This window comes from Toxorhynchites rutilus, chromosome 3 (assembly GCF_029784135.1).
Source record: "Toxorhynchites rutilus septentrionalis strain SRP chromosome 3, ASM2978413v1, whole genome shotgun sequence".
In the NCBI taxonomy this organism is placed as follows: domain Eukaryota; kingdom Metazoa; phylum Arthropoda; class Insecta; order Diptera; family Culicidae; genus Toxorhynchites; species Toxorhynchites rutilus.
Window position 1 is genome coordinate 155,810,857 of NC_073746.1, and position 23,988 is coordinate 155,834,844.

A 23,988-nucleotide genomic window follows, 5' to 3' on the forward strand; every position below is an offset into this window, starting at 1 on the left:
CATACAGGCGTGATGAATAAATGCAGAATTAGAGAATAAAGTACAAACACATGTGTGATGCACAACTTATTTTACCCGAAGTGTCCTCGAGACGGTGACTAGTCGGATCTTGGAATGAGATTGTTCTTGGCTGGTTGAAGCAAATCCTGGACAATGCATTCCACCATGGCATGAAGTGTCGTCTTCGATGCGTTCCAATCTCTGAAATGTTTTTTTTTTTGTTGAGTATTATTAGGTTTCTCGAAAATTTCAACACTTACCTCTGTCCCGGCTGAGCACACATCTCAGCATAGTACTTGATCTTCGGCTCAGTTCCACTCGTGCGCAATGTTATGACCGCGCCGTTGTCAAATGTAAACGTGATCATCTGTGAGCTCTTGCTCGAAGGAAGTTCTGCCTTAAAGTCAGCCTTAGCAGAGTCATATCCGGTGGTAAGATCCCGTACTGATTTGATGACATACTTTTCACCGCCGACTGATTTCGGATAACCTTGGGTTTCACCTTCCAGTATACGAATACGATTGAAAATATGCTCGATCTTCACCGGATCATAGCAGAACAGATAGGACGTAATCGTATAATGGAAACCATAGATGTCGTACAGTTCGTTGAGTTTATCCGACAACGTTTGGTTGGAAGTTGCCCGGAGATAGCATACCATCGACGCCAGTTGACAAGCCGCACTAACACCGTCTTTATCCAACACCACCGGTGAGCACATGAATCCGATGGCTTCTTCGAAGGCGAAAAGGACGGATTTACCCTCGGCCATCAACTCGACGGATTTGTTGCCTGTTAAGTAAAAGATGTCGGGAATTTTTGTCTAAAGTATAAATCAAAAGATTTGTTGGAATTTTCATTTAGGAAATTGAACAAGTTCCGTACATTTAGAAATATTTAAGTTGTGGCGATATAATATAGGATTACGCTTCCTAGACATCAATCAATCAAAGTGAAAATCCTATTTCGGTATCAATTGAACTTTTTCGCATCATGTGCTTCAAGAATAATAGGGCTGAATTATTATTATTATTATTTTGCTAAGGTTAACACTAAGGGGCTGTTCACATACCACGTGGACAGAGAAAGCACGGTTTCAGACACCCCCCTTTCCCCTTCGTGGAGAAGCGTGAACATTCCTTATACCTCTCCTCTATCTTCCACGTGGATATCCTCCATTTTGTGGGAATAAAACATCTTAGATTTGTGTATATGTTCTAATGTTTGTTTTTATTGATAAAAATGTTGTTTTCAGTAATAGTATCGGTTTGTTTTCAACGCTAAAAATGTGGTTCTTCAAATTTCTCGATTCAAGAATCCGTGTAAGCGGATCACATTTTGGTGTGCATGAATGCACGCGGGTACAGAAGTGTTCCTTGTTTGCATATATCGCTGGTGTTGATTTCGTCAGGCTTCTGGATTTAGTAGTCCATATTAGGAAATCATATTCCGTTCTGAACGAATGTATGCAATCACAAGTAACCCGCAGCTTGTATCTGATGATATTTGGACGTATGCAAACATTGTGCTACCAAAATCATGTCTGTGATTTGAAATGTATGCCCTGATGACCTCGGCTGAATCCCTATCACATATTTCATTAACGAGCACATTATAGCACCTTAAAATGAGGATTCTTCAACAAAATGAATAAACGACACGTAAAAGGTGCGAAATCCGAAATCCATATTTTTTCATTTTACGGTTGTTCGATAGTTTGTTTTCAAAAAGTATATTTATTTTATTGTAATAGATGCTATAGATTCCTAAAGGAATAATACACAAATTTTGCTATACAGCATTTTTCGCAGAACACCAACAGAAAATCCGAAATCGATTGTTCTGGAACAAATTTTCACCAACGGTTTTCAATCGTAGAACACAGCTTTCACCACTGGAAAATATCTTCTTAATATCAACCTTAAATTCGCTGCGATTTGACGCCACTTAAAACCAGGTTCCGCCAGCACCATTATTCTATACTAGCTAACCCGGCAAACTTCGTCCCGCCCAATTTTTTTCAAATCCACGTTTTCTTACTAAGCGCACGTTCATGGATCCAATCGCAAAACTGTTATTGATTGATCTAATCTACCCTTTAAAATTATTTTTTAATATAAAATTTCAGTACTTATACCAAAACTCGACATTATAATATCAGATTATTTTCAGACACAATTCTCGTGCAGGATTTTTCATCCACTTGCAAATAACATGTTTCTCCGATACATGGAATAAATGTTTGATACGGAAAATATGATAGAATGAAGACAGCCCTAAATCGGACAATTCCTTTCTCGAGTTTTGCTCTTATCAACACATTCGACGATCCATTTTTATTTATATAGATAGAAGACGATATAGGAGTGCGTTTTATCACATTAAAATAGAAACAAAATACTTTGTATGCAAGGATATATGCACTTCATTTCGTTTTTACCGTGAAGTGACATCCGCGATCAGGCCTTATATCATACTAACATTCCTTCCCTTCCCCTGGTTAAGGTGAGGTGAGTGACCGGTGTCGTTATTGACTATTTAAAGCTCGAATTACCGAAACTTGCACAATGAGAATGATTTGCTACTCCCAAGCGTCATTCAATGTGTTCTTTGTGCAATTTCGCTGGTTAAGGTCAATCACGGAGAGTAACTACAAAGTGTACAATCTACCCAAGCTCAAGCTTCACTTGCGAAGAGCCCTTGTTGAATGTTATCGACGGGTTGATTGATAGAAGCTCATAATACAGAATTTTCATTCCAATCTCTCAAGATACACTTTGAACGGACTTGTACCGGATTTCGCTTGCGTCAGGTTATTTTAGCTCATCACTGTTGTAAATGAGTTGATTTTTCAACACCCGTCAAGCTTTGCTACGAATACGTGTTTTCATTACGTTTTGAAGCGAATTTCAGATGGAGATGCGTCCCTTAAAATGTTTTTTCGGTCATAACCTCATAATCATAACCTAAAATTAAAAATGAAATGCTCCGCGCGTTTCTTCAGCTGTGATTTCAATTGCAAATCATCAAGAAAGCTTCCGGATGAGTATCCAAACATCGCTTGTCAAAGGATACTATCCAACGTAATCAAATATTAACATATATGACTCCAAACATTAAACAATACGTGAGCCCCCTAAGCGCGAGCCCTGTTTTATGCTACATACGCTCAATTTGCATTGGATGGGATAGGGTTGCCAGAGCTCCGTTAATATTTGCGACGACAAATGTACAGTGTCGACGTCTGGTGGCGATATTAGTGCTTGAGAGGTAAATTATTCTCTATCAGATCAGAAGGGCCAAGTGCAGGGTTAAAAATGTAAAAGTTTGAATGAAAATTTTTACTTCATATTGTTTGATTACCTAACAAATGTAGTTCTGACACTCACTTAACAATTTGTCGATGCATTTCCCGTTCGTTCCACAAATAATTACTATTATTATATAAAATCATCATTGGACACAGTTTTCGTTCAATATGTATCTGCGATATAGGGAAAAAATTTTCCCTATTTTCCCTCTTATTTCATCACCTGAAATAAATATTCCATATGTTAAAGTAAATTTTCATTCATAACGTAGATTAATGTCGTCTACGCGAATTTCCTCTTCAAAATTACAATCCGAATTGGATTACGATTCCAATAATACAAAAGCAAAAGTAGCAAGTTTTCCATTTTCAGTCTTTTTTTTTTGAATTTTCCAAAACAATACTCGGAACTTGACAGCTCAGTATAGTTGTATTGGGGAACCCGAGTGCCAACCCGTGAAACATCTAAGTGCGAAACTAACAGCTTTCGGGGCGAACCTAGTGCGAAACTAGGTTGAAACTGAGTGAATAAAAAAACATTTTGACAGCAGTTAGTGCAGCACTAAGGTTGAAACTGAACAAAAACGAATTCGCTATATCTGAACTCCCTCTCCACACACCCATACCTCCCCTAAAATTGGCCGCGCCCCTAACCAGCCCTTACATTAACGATCAATCAATCTATACAAATGGAGCATCAAAAGCTCATCAATTTGGTAAATTAAGGCTGATTTAGACGATGCCAGTCAGCGCTCTAGTTGAAGTATCCAGTGAACAGAGAACAGACACTCTGTTCAAGTTAGATGCCAATTACTTGTTCGGTACTGGTACAAGTATCTTGAACAGAGTGTCTGTTCTCTGTTCACTGGATACTTCAACTAGAGCGCTGACTGGCATCGTCTAAATCAGCCTTTAGAAAATTGAATTGGCACCCCTAGCGATCCTTCCAGTAACTTGACGAAAGTGAGAGCTTGCATAGTATCTTCGTATGTGGCATTCAAGTTTGAACCGCACGTTGTTTGCTAGTGAAAATAACTGAACGAAAATATACTCACCCATCCATTTGAACCCGGTTAGTGTTTCCACAAAGTTAAGCCCGTCAATATTAGCCATGGAACGACACATTTTGGAGCTGACTGTACTCGCCATCAGGAAACAATCCGACAGACTTTTGCCCGGGTGTCGCTCCCGATAACATCGAATTGACCACCAGCCGAGCAAAGCTCCCAACTCGTTACCCGTAAATACACGCCATTCACCGGTGCTGAAAGTAAATGTTTCACAACCAGTACGTTCACAAAAATTGACCCGTGCATCTTACCTGGTATCCCTTTCTGCACACGCGAGACGATCCGCGTCAGGATCATTGGCCAGTATCACATCACAATTCGATTCATTCGCCAGCTTTATTGAAAGCAGCAAACAAGACTTTCCTTCCTCTGGGTTCGGAAATTTAACGGTAGGGAACTCTGGATCCGGATCACGTTGTTCCACCACCGGTAACGTTGGCTGCAGGCCAATGGTTTCAAAGCCTTTCTCTACGAACGGATAGCCGACACCGTGCATTGCGGTATACACAAAGCGTAGTTTGCTTTTAGTGTTGTAATCAGTTACAAACGATTTCGGAACATTGGCTTCGAGTTTCTCGAAGTAAAGATTCGACATCTGATCATGAGGATCCTTTAGTTGGTCGGATTGCAACAGCTCCAAATTCCAGGAGCTTTCTAGAGGACTACAAAAAACGAAAAGAAATTTGAAGTATGAACTCAAAATATCGTAACGTAACTTACACCAAGTTTTGCAGGATATAGGCCTGAATATTTTTATCATGGGGAGAAATAATTTGGGCACTGTTGGTCCAGTAAACCTTGTACCCGTTATCTTCCTTCGGATTGTGAGAGGCTGTCACCATGACTCCCGCTAAGCATCGCAATTCCCGCACAGCAAATGGAACAAACGGTGTGGCTACTGTTCGGCTGTATAACCATACTGGGATACCGGCCGATAAAAACACACATGCACTCAACTCCGCAAATCTGTGGAAAACCTCGGCCTAAAATTTGTTCTTGGTGTTACTAGTGAAAAAGTTACGAACCTTTTGCTATTATATCGACCGTCAAATCCGAATACTATACCGCGCCTTCGATCTTCCCCCGATGGATAGCACTGTAGAATATACTGACATAATCCCTGGGCCGACTGGATGACAACCAAATCGTTCATAGCGTTGAAACCGGCCTGCATAACTCCGCGTAGGCCCGCCGTACCAAACGCAAGTCGTTTCAGGAATCTTCCACTCAAAATTTTCCATTCCTGATTTTTGACTAACGTTTTGATTTCGTTCAAAGTATCCTCGTTCTAATGGAGCGACAAGAGGTTGTAAATACATAAAACACGAACGTGTACAAACAAACTTACCTTATCCCATTGCAACCACTGAGATATGCTTTGATTCAGTTCATCTGACCCTGAATTGAATTGAATTGCGTTCGTTTCCATTTGTTTGATTCCAAAGAAATCTCTCTAAATTAAAACTGGCCTCTACTCACAATCACGACTTTTTCCGCACAACACACCTAATGCGAATCAATCAGATAGAGCTTGTCAGTTGTGTTGTTTGTGCCGGTGATTTGCTATGCGGATACTGGAAGAAACAGGAAGAAAACAGAGAGAAAAAGGGAGACGTGAAGAGAGCGAATCAAATGTAAATATTATCAGCGGTTGTTTCTGCTGACGTAGTTTCAAAAAGCACACAGAAAAGCAGACTTGTGATCGCGAAATCAAAACCTATCAATGATTCATCAAATTGATAGTACAGGAATCCGACATCTAGCTGATTGGACTGACCTGTAAGGCGACACGAATAATTAGACATTTTCGCCTTTTTGACGTAGGACTACGACTATAAGAAAATAGGTCACGTTTTTATGAAATAAAGTTAACGTTAATAACTATTTTTGCTGCGAACGGATTTTAAATATTTGCATACCAATCGAATCGGATGTTTTTGTATTTTCTCTCGCATGCATTGGCTCTGTTCTGACGCAACAAGATCCTAGCTTTGTTGACGGTTTTGACCGAGAGTCGAGAATCGATTTTTAATAAACGATCATTCTCGCGATGTTTCATTTTTATCGCTGCAACTGTATGCATCTTGTTTGAGATTTGTTAAATGGCGATGTACGGAAGATGCCTCTCATATGACCATGACCAATTAGTGTATTGTTCTCGCAAAGGTGAGAGAGGATCGTTGCTTCTCGAAATGATTCTACAAAACCACGCAAGCCATAAAACCTTTTCAGGGTCCCCGGAAATTTTTACTGTTGAGTTATTTATGAAATTTCCACGTATTCGCAAATAATATCCGAAATGATAAGCCAACGAATTAAAAAAAATATTAGAGATGTTATCTTTTTCATTTATGAGATATGATTTTTCAAAGTTAACCGGTGGTACAAAAAAAAATTCCCTTTTTATCCAAAAATGACTTTTTTGTAAAAAACCATAACATTTGAACTACTGAACTGATTTAGATGATCGACATATTAAATTAAAGCAAATAAGCTAACCTTTGAACAAATACCACACGTGTGGAAAGATTGGATTCTAGCCGCATAGGTCTAGTCTAATCACATAGGAATATTGAACGAAGACTTAAAACATGTTAAATTTGAAAAATCATATCCCAAAAACGAAAAAAATAGCATCTCTGATATCGAGATATGTTATGTAAAAAAATCCTCAGCTTTCAACAAAAAAATAAAAACAAATATTGCGCCTCCGAAGTCATGAAAACAACAAAAAACAAAATTTGATATATCGATCATCTACAACGGTTCAGTGGTTCAAAAGTTATGAATTTAAAAAAAGTGATTTTTGGGAAAAAGTGGAAATAATTTATTTTTCGAACCACCTAAAATGAAAATGGTCACCCTAACGAAAAAATAAAAAAAATACGAGTCTAATGTTTTGTAATAAAGAACAAAAACATCACTTTTCACGAAAATCTGAGAACCACTATATCGGTTTGGCATGGAATGGCTGAATATGTGTTGCTCTACAAAGGCAATAGCGATATCGTATTGCGTCGGTGTACGAGATCAACAAAAAATAAATGGTAAACCCCATTCGCGTTGACGGCGGAATGGTGTCGACATCTGGATACGATATTAGTTTGTATGAGGTCAACTATTCTCTATCAGATTAGTCGACCCTAAGGCAGTTTTAAATTGCTAAAATTTGAATGAAATTTTTTTCTTTGCGTTATTTGCCTTCTATAAGTACGCTGTTCTGACCCCAATTTAAACTATTTTCTATCAATTTTCAGATATTCTCACCAAAACTTGCCATTATAATACAAAATTATCTTTAAACACAATTTGTGTATGATATTTTTTTACTACTTGCAAGCAAAAGTGATTTTAGTTTACCTAGAGTACTAATTTGGTTTGGTAAAAATAATTTTCATTCATAATTTTTATTTTAAAAGCACGTTTATGTCTTTTGCAAACCCATATTGTCATGCCTGCTCCCCCATTTCGTAATACGAAGCTCAATGCCGTCAACGCGGATTGGCGATAATACTGCTTATTGCATGTTGATAGTCAACGTAAATAGACAGTGACCAGGTATGCCAGAAGGGTACTCACGTAAGTGTTAGTAAATAGTGTGCAAAATTATTAAGATTTGTATGGATTTTTTTGATGATTCGTAAATTAATGGAAAACGGATGGATATTTTCTTCTAAAAAATCTCACATTTGGTGTAAACATATATGTTTTACATAATTTTATGTATTTTATAGATATAAACTATATGGTTCATGGTAATATGGTAGAATGTACACAGCATTCACAACAAGATTTTTTTCATTTTTTTAGATGCTGGATCTGCTGGTTTATTAGCGGGTTTCTGCAGACGTTTGATGGACATTTTCTTAGCCTTCTCCTCTTTAATTTGTCTGTTGAGAGTGTTGATTCGTATATACGTGCGCAGCCGTATGAAATATTCGATCAGTTCAGCCGGAATATCGGAGCATTCATGTCTCAATGCACCGCTTATTTTTGCAACTATTCCTTTTTCTTTAGAAATATTGTCCTTATGATACCTTCTGAAAAATTTCTCGAATAATCTTGCTTGTTCCATCCATTCCGTTGACGGTTGCATCAATCCGCCCAACGATAAGTGAGACACATAACTGTTTGGATAAGCATAATCGTGATCCAGCAAAGGGTGAGTGGATAAGTGAAAATAACGCTCTCGAATTTTGTATGTGAGGTTATGAACATCGTTTTCTTGTTCATCAGGTGCTTCAGAAACAGCTGTGTTTCCAGCGGAGCCTGTCGGTTTATGTTCTTTCAATACATCCAACACTAGATATTTTTCTCCGGAGTATTTGTTTCTCGTAGATTGACCTGATGATATAGACTGTAAACTTTTACCAAGTATAATCAATCTCAATCGATATAAAAACTGCAATGGAGACGGATGATCATTTCCTCCACCTCTCGTTCTTATCATCGAAAAAAGGTTCTCGAGAGCATCTTGATTTAACTTTGCGGTGATAATGTAGTTGATTCTAAACCTTTCCTTCATATCGTCAAATAATTTTTGTAGCGAAAATGTGGACATCAAAATAGCCTTTTGAAAGAGCTGTAATGTAGATAAATTATTAAAGCTACGAAAACAACGCCAAATTTAATATTTACCTGCATACACGATTTATCGATCGGGAGAACGGTACTCATAAGCTCCACAATTGAATCCAAAGCTTCATCATGCTCACTACGACACAATCCGTATGGTCTTTTCAATACCTGACTCTCATTTGGACTATGTGAATTCATAACATCCCACTAATTATTCACGATAAGAATGAAATTCGCTAGTCGTTTTGCTTCTGTTGTACCAATCCTGCGCTGCAGCGCCATGGCACACTTTCGAGATAGAAGCTTGGCAGCCCAGGCAACATTCTGGCGTTGACTTTTCTGACACATCAAGTATTCTTCCCTATTAAAAAAAGTGTCGGATATTTCAACAGCATTTCTGGCCACTAAGTTCCATAGAAGATGGTGTTTAACGATGTTTCCATCAGACAGCAAAAATCTCGTATCGATAAGGCGATTACGTATCAATTTTAGAACATGAGGGGCGTCCGCAAACAGATATAACTTTCGCTTGGTTTGTGGATGAATAAGGAATGTTTTTTTGTTCTTCAAATCGACGTCTGACCAAATACCAACGTTGTCTCCACCACAGTCTGATACGGCAGCTACTACCTCGAACCCAGCTTCGTAAGCCTTAGTGACAGCCTCCATGAACAATAACTTTGTCATCGAAACGTTAAAGGACGCATAAAACGGTTGTTTCCAATTTCCGAAAAGGCCCCTGAGCATCATGACCTGCAGGAACAAAAATAATTGATATGCTTCCAAGTTCAGCACTGACAAAAATGTTCTGTTTATTTGAAATTGAATAATGGAATAAATTACCTGCACTTTAGTATGACAACCCAACACATCATCGTGCTTCTTGTCGTACTTGTACACTTCACTGACCGACACCTCATCGTAAAGCAGCACACATACTTTTTCAAATTCGGACATGTTTTGGGATCTGGCTTTGAGCATCATTAATACTTCTTCCAAAAATCCTTTTCGCATATCTATTCTAGATGCGTACTGTCGGAGGCAACTTGATCCAGGAAGTGGCATACCAAGATTTTTAGTGAGATAATCGTATCCAGACAAACCGAAGGATCGCAAAGAAAATCCTTTTGATAACTCCTCAGTATTCCAATTAACTCGCTGTTTTACGCCTAGCAGCAAATCTGACTGATTTCTGGTGAGCTTGGAGGATAATTTTTCGCGAGCTTTGTCAATGACATATTTTTTATTAACTTCTCTCTGATCGCGAGAGATTTTTTCTAAGTTGGTCACTCGTCTCTTTTCTTCCATGAGCTGTTGGTGCAATATCGATATTGTATCATCCTTCTTCCGAAGCTGCTCCTCTAAATTTTGGATCCGCACTTCCATATTACAGTGGGGAACATTAGTATCGGTTGATGAACTTGAATCATTCATACTTGATGTAAATTGTTTGCTAAGAGCATCAATTTGTTCGCAAGATCGGTTTCGTTGTTGTTGCCTTGTAACAGATGGATTTCTAATACTGGGAACAGCTGAAACAAAACTGAATTGATATAATTGTGATTATGATTATTGTAAATATTTACCACCAGTCTTGAGCCGCTTTCGCCCATTCGATGATAACGGAAGAACGGAATCTGCAAAATCAGATTCTTGGAAGTGCTTGGAACAAACGCACATATTGCTGGTATTAACTTTTAAATCCTGTCCCAGAAACTTGAGCCAGCGCTTCTTTATTTTTCCATTTGTTGGGAATCGATGAAATGAGATTGATTTCCATGAGTTTGACTCGGTTTTTTTCTTTCTCGGATGCTTGCTGTTACACTTCGGAACATAACACTTCGACATTTTTGTGAGGTTTAATTCACGCACTTTCTGAAAACAACCCGATGATGATAGATCACTTTTCAGTTTGTTTTGTCTCCGAGTTCACTTTCGCGTGAAAAAATAGACGAGAAAACGCGTTTAAATAAGGAAAATTTACAAATTTGTTTGAGATTTCGAACAAAACACCGCAATTCTGCATGCTATTGTATCTGTGTGAGTAATTTTCGTGTATGATACAAAAAATCTGGTTCACCTGTAGTATATGTCAAACCACGTTGGTTGATAGTTGCTAGCTAGGTAGTGCGGACCAAGGCGGTATAATAAGGTGGAACGTTATGTCAGAACTGCTGTTCAGCCATTACTTGAGTTCAAATTGACAGCGGCCAAACGAACGGCTAGAGTTTTCCGAGAAAGCGGATAACAAATGGCATGCAATGAGGAGTGCATGCCGCTATGTGTTTGCTGCGCATAAATGTTGGTTTTGTTTACGCTGTTGGCATCATTGTAGTGTTTCGGTGACTGCTGCAAGTTATTGTCTGCATTGCTGTTCTACGGGACGTGAGGGTTGTTGCCGTTGCTGCTGGGATTGGAAACTCAGCGATTGTGGGAGCTTTGCTAGTGGGTATATAAAAGAGGTGGCTCTTAATAACCGGTGGGCTTGTGCCGTACTGCTTTAGCTGAAGACATGCCTGATCGTTCGGGTTGTGAGACACAACAGCTAGTTCGATTGAAACCAGCCCAGCGTAGGTATATGTTGGTGGGGACCGCTATGTAGCATAAAGATTTGATCTACTTTGTTTATAAACAAAAAAAGCCGCTGTCATTTTTCATCCCCTCTCGCATCATCCATGCCTTATCCTCATACTGTCGAAAACGAACCACCTGTCAATTCCAGCTCCTTGGTGCGGACTGAATCAAAACGGCTGTCAAAAAAGATCCAATTGAAATGTCAAAAGAGATCCAACGATCAGGAGTGTTATTTTTCTTATGATAATCAACACTATAAAAAAGGTATTGTTATAGAAGGCAAAAATAATTAAACTTATAAAATAAACGAACTTCATTTTTCCGCCAATTGTTTAGTTGGCCATTGCATCTCTGAAAGAGAATCTCATATTCCAAGGTATCAGAACCTGACCGAATATCAACAAACTACAAATAACGCTTAGTTCACTCCAAGATTTTTTTGTGGGAGCGAAATTCGACATTGGCGTATTTTGATACGTACATATATATAAACTGACCAGACGTCCCGCGTTACGTGGGACAGTCCCGCATTTCAACAAAATGTCCCGCGTAAGATAACGTCCCGCATTTGGCAAAAGAAACGAAAATGTTCCGCGATATCAATATATTTCAATATTACAATTTGATCATATTGATTTTGTTAAATGGATGAACCTCAAAAAAAACTTTTATTTGGCAGACTGTTCAAGAGAGCTTCCAGTGCTTCCAAAGATTAATACGTTGAGCTGGTTTCATCGCACCGACAGTGAACTTTTTGTTAAGAGAGTGTCAAATGGAAACGACAGCAACAAAATTAGAAAATTATTTTTATAAAAGTCCCCTACTGATCCGTAGGGACCAACGTGAGTCAAAGTTAATCTTTGGTCCCCTAGCTCGGTCAGGGCTTAACGTGTTAAATAAGCCGGAAGAACTAGTGTATACGGAACAGGAAGAGGCAGGGTTGTTTGATGAAGTATCGTAAATGAAGCGCTTGGCAGCCTTACGGAAGTTGGCCGAAACATCAGCTATGGCCGATGAAAAGTTTCATGTTGGCGTGTTCTTTTACCTTTTCCTGGCTTTGGTGGTCGACTGTCTCTCCATTTTGGCCATTCGCCCAAAAGTTTTCTATCGATCGCATCTGGGGGATGTTGGGAAGGTTCACGGTCTTCGCGACAATGTTTATCTCCAGCCGATCCATCCTTCAGTGATCTTTTGGCATAATGGACTCATCACAGGTTCAGTATAAAGACCACATCACCTTCCCAACTTCCGGCAGGCACTTCGTACTATATATCTACCAGTTCACCATATGACTCGAAAGAAGAGCGGCTTGGACATTCCCTTCTCGTTTGTCAGAAAATGACCTTCCTCGAGAACTTGACGTGGGTGATATATTCGTGGCCATCGCTTACCTGGGGAACGTAAAGTATCCGGTCCCCTGCCATTCGTTGAATTCTAGAATCAAGTATGTCTTGTATTTCATTATGAGCACGAAAAGAAATTTTTCACCAGTGAAAAAGAAGTTTTTCACTTCTTTCGCCGGAAAGAAGTTTTCCACCAGCACCTGTAGATACTCTTTCTGGATGATTGCCAGCTGCTCAGATACGACCGATCTCGTCTGAAGCTTCCGCAGAAAAATGTCCATTTTGGCCAGATTCTCCAGCTCCATTTGGTCGGTTGCTTCGATCTCCCGGCTTAAGGAGCCACAGGGAGAGGATGTTGTAAAAACTAGATTGGCTATATCTGGAGGACACAAGGTGCCTCAGGATGTCCAACTACTTCGCTGTGGGGTGAAGCTGGCAGTTTGAAAAAATCATCAAGTTGCTTGACAGTGCTGCTACTGCGAATCAACAGCCTTGAATCATTTTTGTTGTAGTCTTAGTAAACTTAAGATTAAGTTTGTTCCGTTGAATTATCTTTTGTAGTTTTTTTTCATCGCCATCCGAAATTAGTCCATTTTTTAATGCATAGGTTAACACTAAAATCGATGAAAAATGGATTGGAATTTTCGAGCATTCCATTCGATAATTGGAAGAAAATTGTAGAATTTGAATCGTGCTTGCCAGACCTCAATGCTCTGACTGAGTGAGTGATTTTCAGGCGTAAACAAAATCTAAACCACCGAAAAATCACAACTGAGTGCCGATACTTATAAAGAAATAATACAGATCAGGTTTAATTGCAAGGACACATGGTTTATGTTCACATAACCTATATACATAACGTTTTGTTTCTTGTGTCCCGCGTTAGACCTCTGACCATCTGGTCACTTTACATATATAGTAAAAGTGAAATGTTTTGGGGACGTTTTTTTCTAACGTCGGTGAAAACAGTTTTGCTAGTGAAGCTGGCCGAATGAAATCCGCGTAATTACGATCCGCTAGTACTGGTTATGAATATAACGGTAAAGCAATCTGCGCTTCGTGTTGATGATGGACGTAATCTTCTGAGTCAACTACCGGCTTAATTGTGGAGAAGGCATTACGGTTTCTCACGAGGTTTCTTTTCCGGTTGAAATGTAACGATGTATCTCTATTAAAATTGTACAGTCGCAAGCACACTGAAGAGAGAACAGATGCATGCGATGCAATCCCTCGACGCCAGACCCTAGAGTGCAATCCACAGCTCTCCTGCAAAAGAATCGAACATGCTCCGCCAACGGATTGGATGATAGTTTTTGCTGTACAAGGACAGCACACCAGTTCGATTAAAGACAGCAGAGTGTTTGCGTATACTGCAAATTTGAAGCAGAATTTAAGAAGAAATTTAAGTGCTTGTATAATTTATTACTCTTTATAATTTCATGTATATTTCTATAGTATTATGTAAAATACAATTGTTATAGTTTAAGCGTGTGTTGTGTTTTGTCTCCGATGAAACGAGTCCCTCAATCTGCCACAGTGATGTGAAATTCCATGCGAATGGAAAATCCCCGCTGCATCACTGCAATGAAGGCAGTCTGCATCGCGCCCACGGGGGGAATTTTGTTTCTCACGCTGGACAATCCGCATAAAAGCTGCTTTGGTATCGCGCAGCGGGATTAAGTAGCAGTTTTTACAGTCCACTGCATTAAGACGCTAAAAAAATAATCCTGAAAATGTGTATGAGAGGTTTGCTACACTTTTGGTTTTCAATAATTCAAACATCGTACTTACTCCACAGATACGCGAATCCTTATTCGGAACTAGTTTGTCGTCTCCGCAAAAATCGGCCCAGCGCGTCTGTAAATACGTTTCCGAAGAAATACGATAAAAGCTAACGCGAACATTTTCACTCGTATTCGGGCACTCTTTCACTGAGCAACGCATTTTTGATGTCCACTTTCCCTGATATAATATTTCCCCGAATGAAATAAAAACAAACGAAGTCACAGTCACGTAAATGTTTACTCCTGCGATTTGAAAACATTCGATGAAAAGTGGAACGAAGAGTTGCCAGATGATTTTAAAAAAAAAGTCTGTAAAAGTATGTGAAAATCTGTTAAAAATGTGGAAATGTCTGTAAAAGTGTGCGGATCTGTAGAAATCTCTTTTAACGTTAATTTTTCCAGATTCATTGATACTTTGTACATCGCGATGCACGTGAGATTGTCTTTTGTATATTATTGTATATTTTGTATATGTACATCTTTTATATATACAGTCATTGCATGCCAAACCGATATAGTGGCTCTCAGATTTCGATGAAAAGTGGTAGTTTTGTTCTTTATCGCAAAACATTAGACCCTTTTTTATTTTTTCGTTAGGGTGATCATATAAATATTGAATTGACTTATCATGATGTAATTTTCGGTCATATGGGAATTCATTTTTCCGAATTTTCCGACATTCCTTCTGAGTTTTCCGGAAACTTTCCGATTTTGCTCTCCACTATATTGACCTACGAGAAGAGACGAATACAACAAAATAAATAAGGCTAAAATCGGATCATCCCTTTTTCGAGGCCCGTTTACGAACAGATCTATATTTTCATTTGTATAGATAGATATAGGCAAACAGTGCGAGGTTGAAGGAATGCTCAAGGACTGGGATAAAACGGTCTCTGTTTTCGCTCGGATGTATTCAATCTTAATATTACTCAAAGATGTTCAATTAACCTTTTCATTACGGCAGTGAGCTCCGTTGAAGTGCTGCGCCGAAAAGTATGCACATCGCGCTGATGTGATCGAAGAGCAGTATGAATTTTATGTCGTCTAAAGACGACGCTCGTACACACAGCTCGTCGCGCGGATGTCGTCTATAGCCTACGCTCGTAACGAAAGGGTTAAGACTTTGAGAATCAACTCATTGTCGTTTGCTCAAAAGATACCCCTCTAGGAGTCATTTTTAAGGAAATTAGAGACGCACATGTTGCACCGTACGTTTGCTAAAAAATGATTCGCTTGGCGGCGGCAGCGCTAATTCGGTTTACTTGGTTTGTCGTCGGCTGTTCTTGATATTCTCGGGAAATTACAATCTGTTAAGTTTTACCAATCTCATCGATAGTTCTCATAAGTTCTCGACTCTGTTCCCTCACTGTCATGAAATTTTGAAGTATAGTATAGATACATTTAATGAAATTTTTCATTCATCGTGAAGAATCGTATTGTATGTTTCGTCTGAAATGATTTCAGGGCAAAAGTTATGCAATCATGAAAAACGCTGACGTATACAATTTATTGTTACCAAACAAAACACCAACAGAATGCAAAAGATACTGAAATACTGTCGTCGGCTACTGAGCGATACCATGCTCACGACATCACTGCAATGCGACCTATTTTGCCTCGTAATCACTGTGGTGACACCGGCAGTTAGGCGCTAGTTTGCGCACATAACCACTGTGGTTACGCCGAACGACAAAGTGTTAATGAATTACTCAAAAAATAGGTCTAACGTCATGTGTATTGATATAAACTAAATATAAAATGCTCACGACATCACTGCAATGCGACCTATTTTGCCTCGTAATCACTGTGGTGACACCGGCAGTTAGGCGCTAGTTTGCGCACATAACCACTGTGGTATACTTGTCACCCCTCTAAGGGTGACAAGTATATTATATTGAAAGAAATCTGATTTTGAACTGTTACTTATGGTATTATCTAACAAAAAAAAGTCGCTATGGGAAACTCCATGTTATAGAATCTTTCTTGTTTTTTTTATGTTCATTATTGCGCCATACAACATCTTTCATTTATTTACTGGGGTGTGAATTCAAAGTCTCTAGAACGAGAGGGTTACGTTCGAAGTACAAAATTTTGAGCGTTGATATCTCTCTACCGTGGTGCACCCGTGGCCGAGTGGTTAGCGTCTCACATTATCATGCCGGGTGTTCGGGTTCGATTCCCGTTCTGGTCGGGGATTTTTCGTCAAAGAAATTGCCTTCGACTTGCACTGCTATCACGCGTATTCTAGAGCTTGCCCCTCGGAATACATTCAAGGCGTGTTATTAGGCTTAAGAAATCTCAACTAAGTATTAATAAAGAACGGTAGTTATTGCATATGTTGAGATGCCAAAAGTTCCACAGGGAACGTTAACGCCATTCAATAAATCTCTCTACCGGATGAATGAAGAGATATGAAAATAATATTATTCGAAGGAAAAAAAAATCTACGAGAGATGTTTTCTCTATTTATTGCCCATAAAAACTTGTTTCAGTAGTTCTATACTGCTTCGAAAGCAAACTATTTAAATTATTATAAATAGCGATAGCTTCTTGAAATTTAGTTTCTCGAGTCTCAGTCTCGAATGGTCTGCGGTTGATACATGATATATGATGCGTCGGTGGCCAACTTCTGTCAGTTTCTCTTCTACTGCCGTGATGAACGGACATGCAAAATCGTTTGCTTGTGAAGGCACCCAAGAGGTAGAATATGATTTCGCACACATTTGGGCAGCTAACTAGGTATCTCCGTGATGAATTTTTTATATCAAGGATATTTCGATTATATGGAGGATTGAATAAGCTTTTCTTGATGATTTGAGTGTCGAGCGTCAAAACGAGACGACGAACAAAAGATTATAATTTCGTGTATATTTTAACAGAACGCAAGACAATTCCAAGGGAAAACAAAATATATTAGGCTGTCGAAAAGGTCCTGCGGTATTTTTTTGAATTTTCATTTGTTCATAAAATTAGTTACAATCATCTGTTTTAAGTCAAATATGCGCCGTTTTGTTCGATGACTTGTTCCCAACGAGATGCCAACTTCATAATACCCCTGTTATAGAAGCTCGCTTCCTTATTGGCAAAAAACTCGGATAGCCAATTTTCACAGGCCTCTTTTGTGGCTAACTTCTGACTACTTAGCTCGTTCGCCATGGACAAAAACAGGTGGTAGTCACTTGGTGCAAGGTCCGGACTATACGGCGGATGCAAAAGAACCTCCCATCCGAGCTCCCGGAGCTTCTGGCGCGTCACCAAAGAAGTGTGTGGCCTGGCGTTGTCCTGATGGAAGACAATGCGGCCTTTGTTTATTAAAGATGGCCTCTTCTTCATGAGTGCTACCTTCAAGCGGTCCTGTTGTTGGCAGCACAGGTCCGAATTGAGCGTTTGGCCATAGGGAAGCAGCTCATAATAGATTATTCCTTGACAATCCCACCAAACACACAGCAGAACCTTCCTGGCCGTTAATGAGGGCTTGGCCACCGTCTAAGCCGCTTCAACGGGCTTCGACCACGACCGTTTGCACTTCACGTTGTCGTAAGTGACCCACTTTTCATCGCCAATCACCATCCGCTTCAGAAACGGGTCGATTTTGTTGCGATTCAGCAGCGATTCACATGCGTCGATACGGTCAAAGATGTTTTTTTGCGTCAACGTGTGTGGCACCCATACATCGAGCTTCTTTGTGAATTCAAGCTTCTTCAAACGGTTAATAACGGTTTGATGACTTATCCCCAGCTCTTGGCCGATGCTAAGGCTGCTACTATTTTATATATCATTATTATTATTTACATTCATTTATTGAGAATTGATTTAGATGCGACTTCAAACAAATGATTACTATGCCAATGGTAGTTCTACGTTAACCTTGCGGTTATATCATAGATATAACCCACTCCTAGCTTTTTTCGTTTTGGGTGGGAAAAGCTGCAGATTTGAATAACGACCGCACCAACCATGTCAGGATCAATTCAAGGAGTTCAGTTTTTGTTGAGAAAGCAAAACAAAACAAAAAGTATCCATAGGGTTTGTAGACAACTCTTTGGGCTTATAAGGACATCATGATTTCGCCAAGAATCTACAGTGTGTGATATTATTAGAGCTGTTTAATCTGTTTACTCGTTTTACTCAGCTTCAATAGATTGCTGAGAAATGTTTCTGAGCCACACCAGGTGTTTTGTAAACAGATTGTCACAAACTCGATGGAGTGCTCATTATACTGCCGTGAACCCAATTTATGGGGTGATCACAGCCACTGGAGTACTGTTCGACTCACACATTGGACCAAGTGCACAGTCCCTCCTACCAGAAGTTTATAATTTAATATTTCTGTGTTATCTTTTCTCTGATGCGTTGTATCGCATGAAGTAGATCTAGTGCAGAATATTTGCAAACCAAAGGACCATCTCTGAGTGACGTTGTGACTCAATGCACTGATAATTCTTCTCGCTGTTGAAAGGAACAGTCTAGGCGAAATGGCCATTGAGAAGGTTTTATTAAATCCATTGTTTAAAAATTGCTACTGAAAGAGAGTTCCTAAGATACTTCTAGATAGCTAGATAATATAAAATGAGCAAACCAGGCGGAAGATCTTTCGAACTCGGACCAAAAGGGAATGTTGGAGTGTATTAGTCAAAAGAAGAAGCAGAAATTTTTGAAACAATTCAAGCTAAACACATGTTATGAGTACCTAACAGCGAACTTAAAAAGTCGATTTGACAAACTGGCAACTACGAAGTTTCGGAAGGCAGCTTTTGCTAGAGATACCAGGACTCCGTAGTCATTTGAAGGCCGCTGGAATTAATTCTAATGATGTCATAAAAGAGATTGCATTGGATGTGTTACAGTTTATCATGATGTGGGACTTCCATAAATCGGTCCCAAGTATTACAGTGAATTTGAAACTGTTTCTAGCCGTGTACGTTTCGGTGGCATCTTGTGGAGAAGCTTATCAGAGTTGAAATTAATTAAAAAATTTCGGTCAACGATGGGGCAGATATGTTTAACACGTTGAGCCCCGTATCGTTATTGCTGCGCATTAATTGAGCCCGTAACAAAAGAGTGAAAGCGCAGTTAACGGGAAATACTTTTATAATATCAGTGTCGGTCTCAGATTCCAAAGATACAGGGTTTTTTCAGATTAAACGCTCACGCATCGTTCGAATAACTTCTACAAAAGTGAACCGAATTTTATTTTTAAAAAACGAAAATAAATGAAAAGGTCGATGAGATTTATTTGAGTCGACATCCAAAAATGAACCATATTTTATTTATTATCTTATTTTGTAACAGTCAGTCCAAGTGACCAACGCGTGAAGATTTTGTGATTTCTTGTTCGTCCTATCTAATATTATAATAAATACGTTAAATGTTTAGATATGTTTGGAGGGGTGACACCCTAGTGACCCGCCCCGAGTGTCACCCGGTCATGTATACTCGACATGCTGAGTTGAATCGAAAAAGTTAATCCGACCTAAATTGACAGTTGCCTAATGTGTTCCCATTTGATAACACGTGCTCTCGACTTTTTTGTGATATTCGTTAAGTTGGTTTCCAACCTAGATTGTCTAGTGTGTAGATGACCACCTCTTTCCGTCTGAGTCACTTAATTTTTTTTTCTCACAATAACAACTGTGCCGATAATTTTTTAACCCTTTGTGAGGCCGTGCCAAAAACAAACCAATATTGCCAATATATTTTTCGCCGCACTCGGAATATTATTTCATTTGGTAAAATAACCAAAAACTTCTAAAGTTATCTGGCAGTATTCCATTTCTTTTGACTGCTAAAATGTACGATATTAATTTTATTCGTTCGCGGTTAATAGCAGCTGCCTTCCATAATTCATATATTATGCTAATTTGTCGAAGTTATTCATAGAGGCCTAGTAGGGTAAGGGGGGCAGTTTGAACCTCTAAGTAAATCGCCTAATATTTCCAAACCAATACGGTCTAAATAAAAAATGTCACATCGTTCAACTATGCAGTAATGTATCGAACACAACCATTTTTAATTTTTCTTTTTTTCATTTTGCGTACGGTTTCGATGACGTGACGGTGAAACGGTGTTCATAAATTCACTTTGAGATGATTCATCAAGGTGAACACGGAATCTATTGAAATGACACTCTAATTACCGCATACTTAGGAACATCGATTAACAATGTTGCTGCGGAATCTCTTGTTCTATGAGTGATATACTGATTTGAATTCAATATAATTAACAATTTATCTACAATTAACATTTATAACTTATCTCAGTGCTACATTGGAGAAGCGAAAATATATTTAAATCATCTTCTCATTCTAAATGTCTACACAATGTCACCGGGTCATCCAAGTAAACACTTCGATTTCATTCATCAAAGAATTGAATTAATGATGTTTTGAAGCATGTTTGTTTGAAATCGTTCTCGGTCGTTGATTGAAGCTAACAATAATTGCAAAACTTACCGATTGGAGACGATTTAACTGAGAAAAACAAGCAACAGTTCGCAGACGAAAGATTTGTTGTCTGAAGTTTTCCGGCTCAGAAAACAAACTTCTAAGATTTCATGACACCACACTCCGACAAAATAGCCCGTACGAAGCATGCGCTGTGCCACCTGTTTGGGTTGATTTTCCGAAAGAAAACAACAGAAAACAAAACGGATGGAAGAGTTGCCGAATATCATTTGGTCGGTGTTAAGTCAGAGAGGACCAAGTAGCAAAATTAAAAATTTCGCGATATGGATGGCATTCGGTCAAACATTTCGTAAGCTACATAACATTTTTATCAGATTTGGAAAATCATGCGCACAGCAGAACCAGATGGAAAAACTTTCACTCCTTTACAAGATTAACGTCAATTTCACATGAAATACAATAAGTCTTAATTCGTAGGTCATCTTTAGTTCTCAATCAGTTTAAATAACCCATTCGGGGTGGTTGTGCGTTGTGCTAGGTAGTGCGGACTGAATCAAAACGGCTGTCAAAAAAGATCCAATTGAAATGTCAGAAGAGATCCAACGATCAGGAGTGTTATTTTTCTTATTATATCAACACTATAAAAGAGGTATTGTTGTCAAGTGTAAAACTAATTCAATTATAAAATGAACGAACTACATTTTTCCGTCAATTGTTTAGTTAACCATTGCATCTCTGAAAGAGCATCTCAGCCTTTCACTGAACAACGCATTTCTAATGTCCCCTTTCTTTGACATAACGTTTTTCCGAACGAAATAAAAACAAACGAAGTCAGAGTCACGTAATGTTTACTCCTGCGTTTTGAAAATATTCGATAGAAAGAGGAAGGAATTCTGGGGACGAGTCAGCTAACCCTACCAAGCCTCCCTCCAAAAAAACTAGCAAATCTTCCATCTGCCCTTAACGATCCCACTTTACCTTCAACCCCGTCTTCTCCCTCTGTTCTCCCCGCTCCTTCTCAATCTTCGCCTTCCCATCCTACTGTCCCCGATCCCTCTCAATCCCCGACCTCGTCTTCCCCCCCCCCTGTTATTCCCACTCCCCGTGTGAAGGTCTATCCAGAAGATGCACCCGGAACTGGTCCCTGGGTTGTTTTCTTCAGGCCTAAGCCAAATGGAAAAGCATTGAGAGTCATGCAGATCGCGAAAGATCTGGCAAGGTATACCTCCGTTTCGGAAATTTCGAAGGTTAGACCAAACAAATTGCGAGTTGTCGTGACTGATCGAAAAGACGCAAACAAGATTGTTGTCGATCAGCATTTTACAATAGAGTATCGGGTTTACATTCCCTCTCACATAGTCGAAATTGAGGGTGTGATAACCGAAACGGGCTTGACGTGCGAATACATTACGAGTGAAGGTACTGGCCGTTTTAAAAAACTGCCCTCGACGACTGTTAAGATCTTGGGTTGCCGCCAGCTCGGAACAGTATCCCATGAAGGGAATGCAACTAAATTTACGCCGTCCAACTCGTTTCGAGTCACTTTCGCTGGTTCAGCTCTCCCTGACTACGTGATGGTAGATAAATTGAGGTTAGCCGTGCGACTTTTTATTCCAAAGCCAATGACTTGTCAAAAATGCAAGTCAGTTGGTCATACGGCTGCATACTGTGCCAATAAAGAACGATGTGCCACTTGCGGAGAACAACATGAGGGGAAATCCTGCAGTGCGACTGAGCATAAGTGTCCATATTGCGGGGGATTCCCACACGTGCTCTCAGCTTGTGAAACATACAAGACTCGCTGGGAGAAACAGAAGCGCTCTTTGAGGGAACGCTCTAAACGCACTTTTGCAGAAATTTTGAAGGGCGCTTCTCCACTGGCTTCTCCACAATGTCTTCGCTACGTTGCCAGTTGACGAAATGGAAGCGGACACAGCCAGCGGGGGCACACCGTTTAACTTCCAAGGGAATCCTCGGCGCAAAAATGTGACCACTCCCAAAGTTCAAGGACAAGTCCCTCCGGTGATACCCCCTGTTAGCTTGCCCAAAAAATCGAGTGCAGCGGATAAGCAAAATCAGGTCCCTCCTGGCCTCCGTGGTAATAGTTCACCTTCGAACGACCCAGCACTCGAGGGGACATCAAAAACCCCAACTGTCCCTGTTTTTCCGTTTAGTTCAACTTCCCAATCGGGATTTATAAAGTTGACTGGCCTTGTGGATCAAATCTTCACGTGTTTTAATGTTTCCGACTCCATCAGAACCATTGTCACCGCAATGCTTCCAGTATTAAAGACAATTTTGCAGCAATTGATGCAAACATGGCCCCTCCTTGCAATGATTATCTCTCTTGATGTCTAATTTAAATAGAGAGGTCGGAGATATCACTGTTTTACAGTGGAATTGTCGTAGTCTTATGCCTAAATTGGATATTTTCAAATTTTTAATTTATAACTTCAATTGTGATGGTTTTGCTCTGTCCGAAACTTGGCTTTCTTCGCAAGATGATCTCTCTTTCTACGATTTTAATATTATACGCTTGGACCGTGATGACAGATACGGAGGGGTGCTATTGGGGATCAATAAGTGCCACTCATTTTTTAGAATTGACCTTCCGCCTATTGGAGGGATTGAAGCTGTTGCTTGTCATGTAAACATCAGAGGCAAAGATTTCTGTATTGTCAGCTTGTATTGGCCTCCGAGAGCTGCGGTTAGCCGCAAGCAACTTGTTGACATGTGCTCACTCCTTCCTGAGCCACGGTTGATTTTGGGAGACTTCAACTCTCACGGAACTGCCTGGGGGGAACAGTACGATGACAACCGTTCATCGTTGATATATGACCTTTGTAACAGCTTCAATATGACGATTTTGAACACTGGGGAAACAACACGTGTACCTAAACCTTCTGCTAAGCCAAGTGCTCTTGA

General features: G+C 39.6%; 1 protein-coding gene across 1 annotated transcript in view; it reads right to left on the bottom strand.

Moving 5' to 3' along the window:
• Nucleotides 1-21,241, bottom strand: part of LOC129779146 (phosphopentomutase) — a 21,541-nt gene extending 300 nt beyond the window's left edge. The window contains exons 1-8 of the mRNA XM_055786430.1: nt 21,112-21,241; nt 5,729-5,954; nt 5,406-5,668; nt 5,101-5,346; nt 4,632-5,042; nt 4,366-4,574; nt 261-792; nt 1-201 (exon numbers count right to left, since the gene is read on the bottom strand). The exon at nt 1-201 is cut by the window's left edge and continues 300 nt beyond it. Coding sequence (XP_055642405.1) covers nt 99-201; nt 261-792; nt 4,366-4,574; nt 4,632-5,042; nt 5,101-5,346; nt 5,406-5,668; nt 5,729-5,809 — 1,845 coding nt within the window. The 5' untranslated portion in view covers nt 5,810-5,954; nt 21,112-21,241 and the 3' untranslated portion in view covers nt 1-98. The remainder of the gene's footprint in view (nt 202-260; nt 793-4,365; nt 4,575-4,631; nt 5,043-5,100; nt 5,347-5,405; nt 5,669-5,728; nt 5,955-21,111) is intronic.
• Between the last annotated feature and the right edge of the window lie 2,747 nt (nt 21,242-23,988).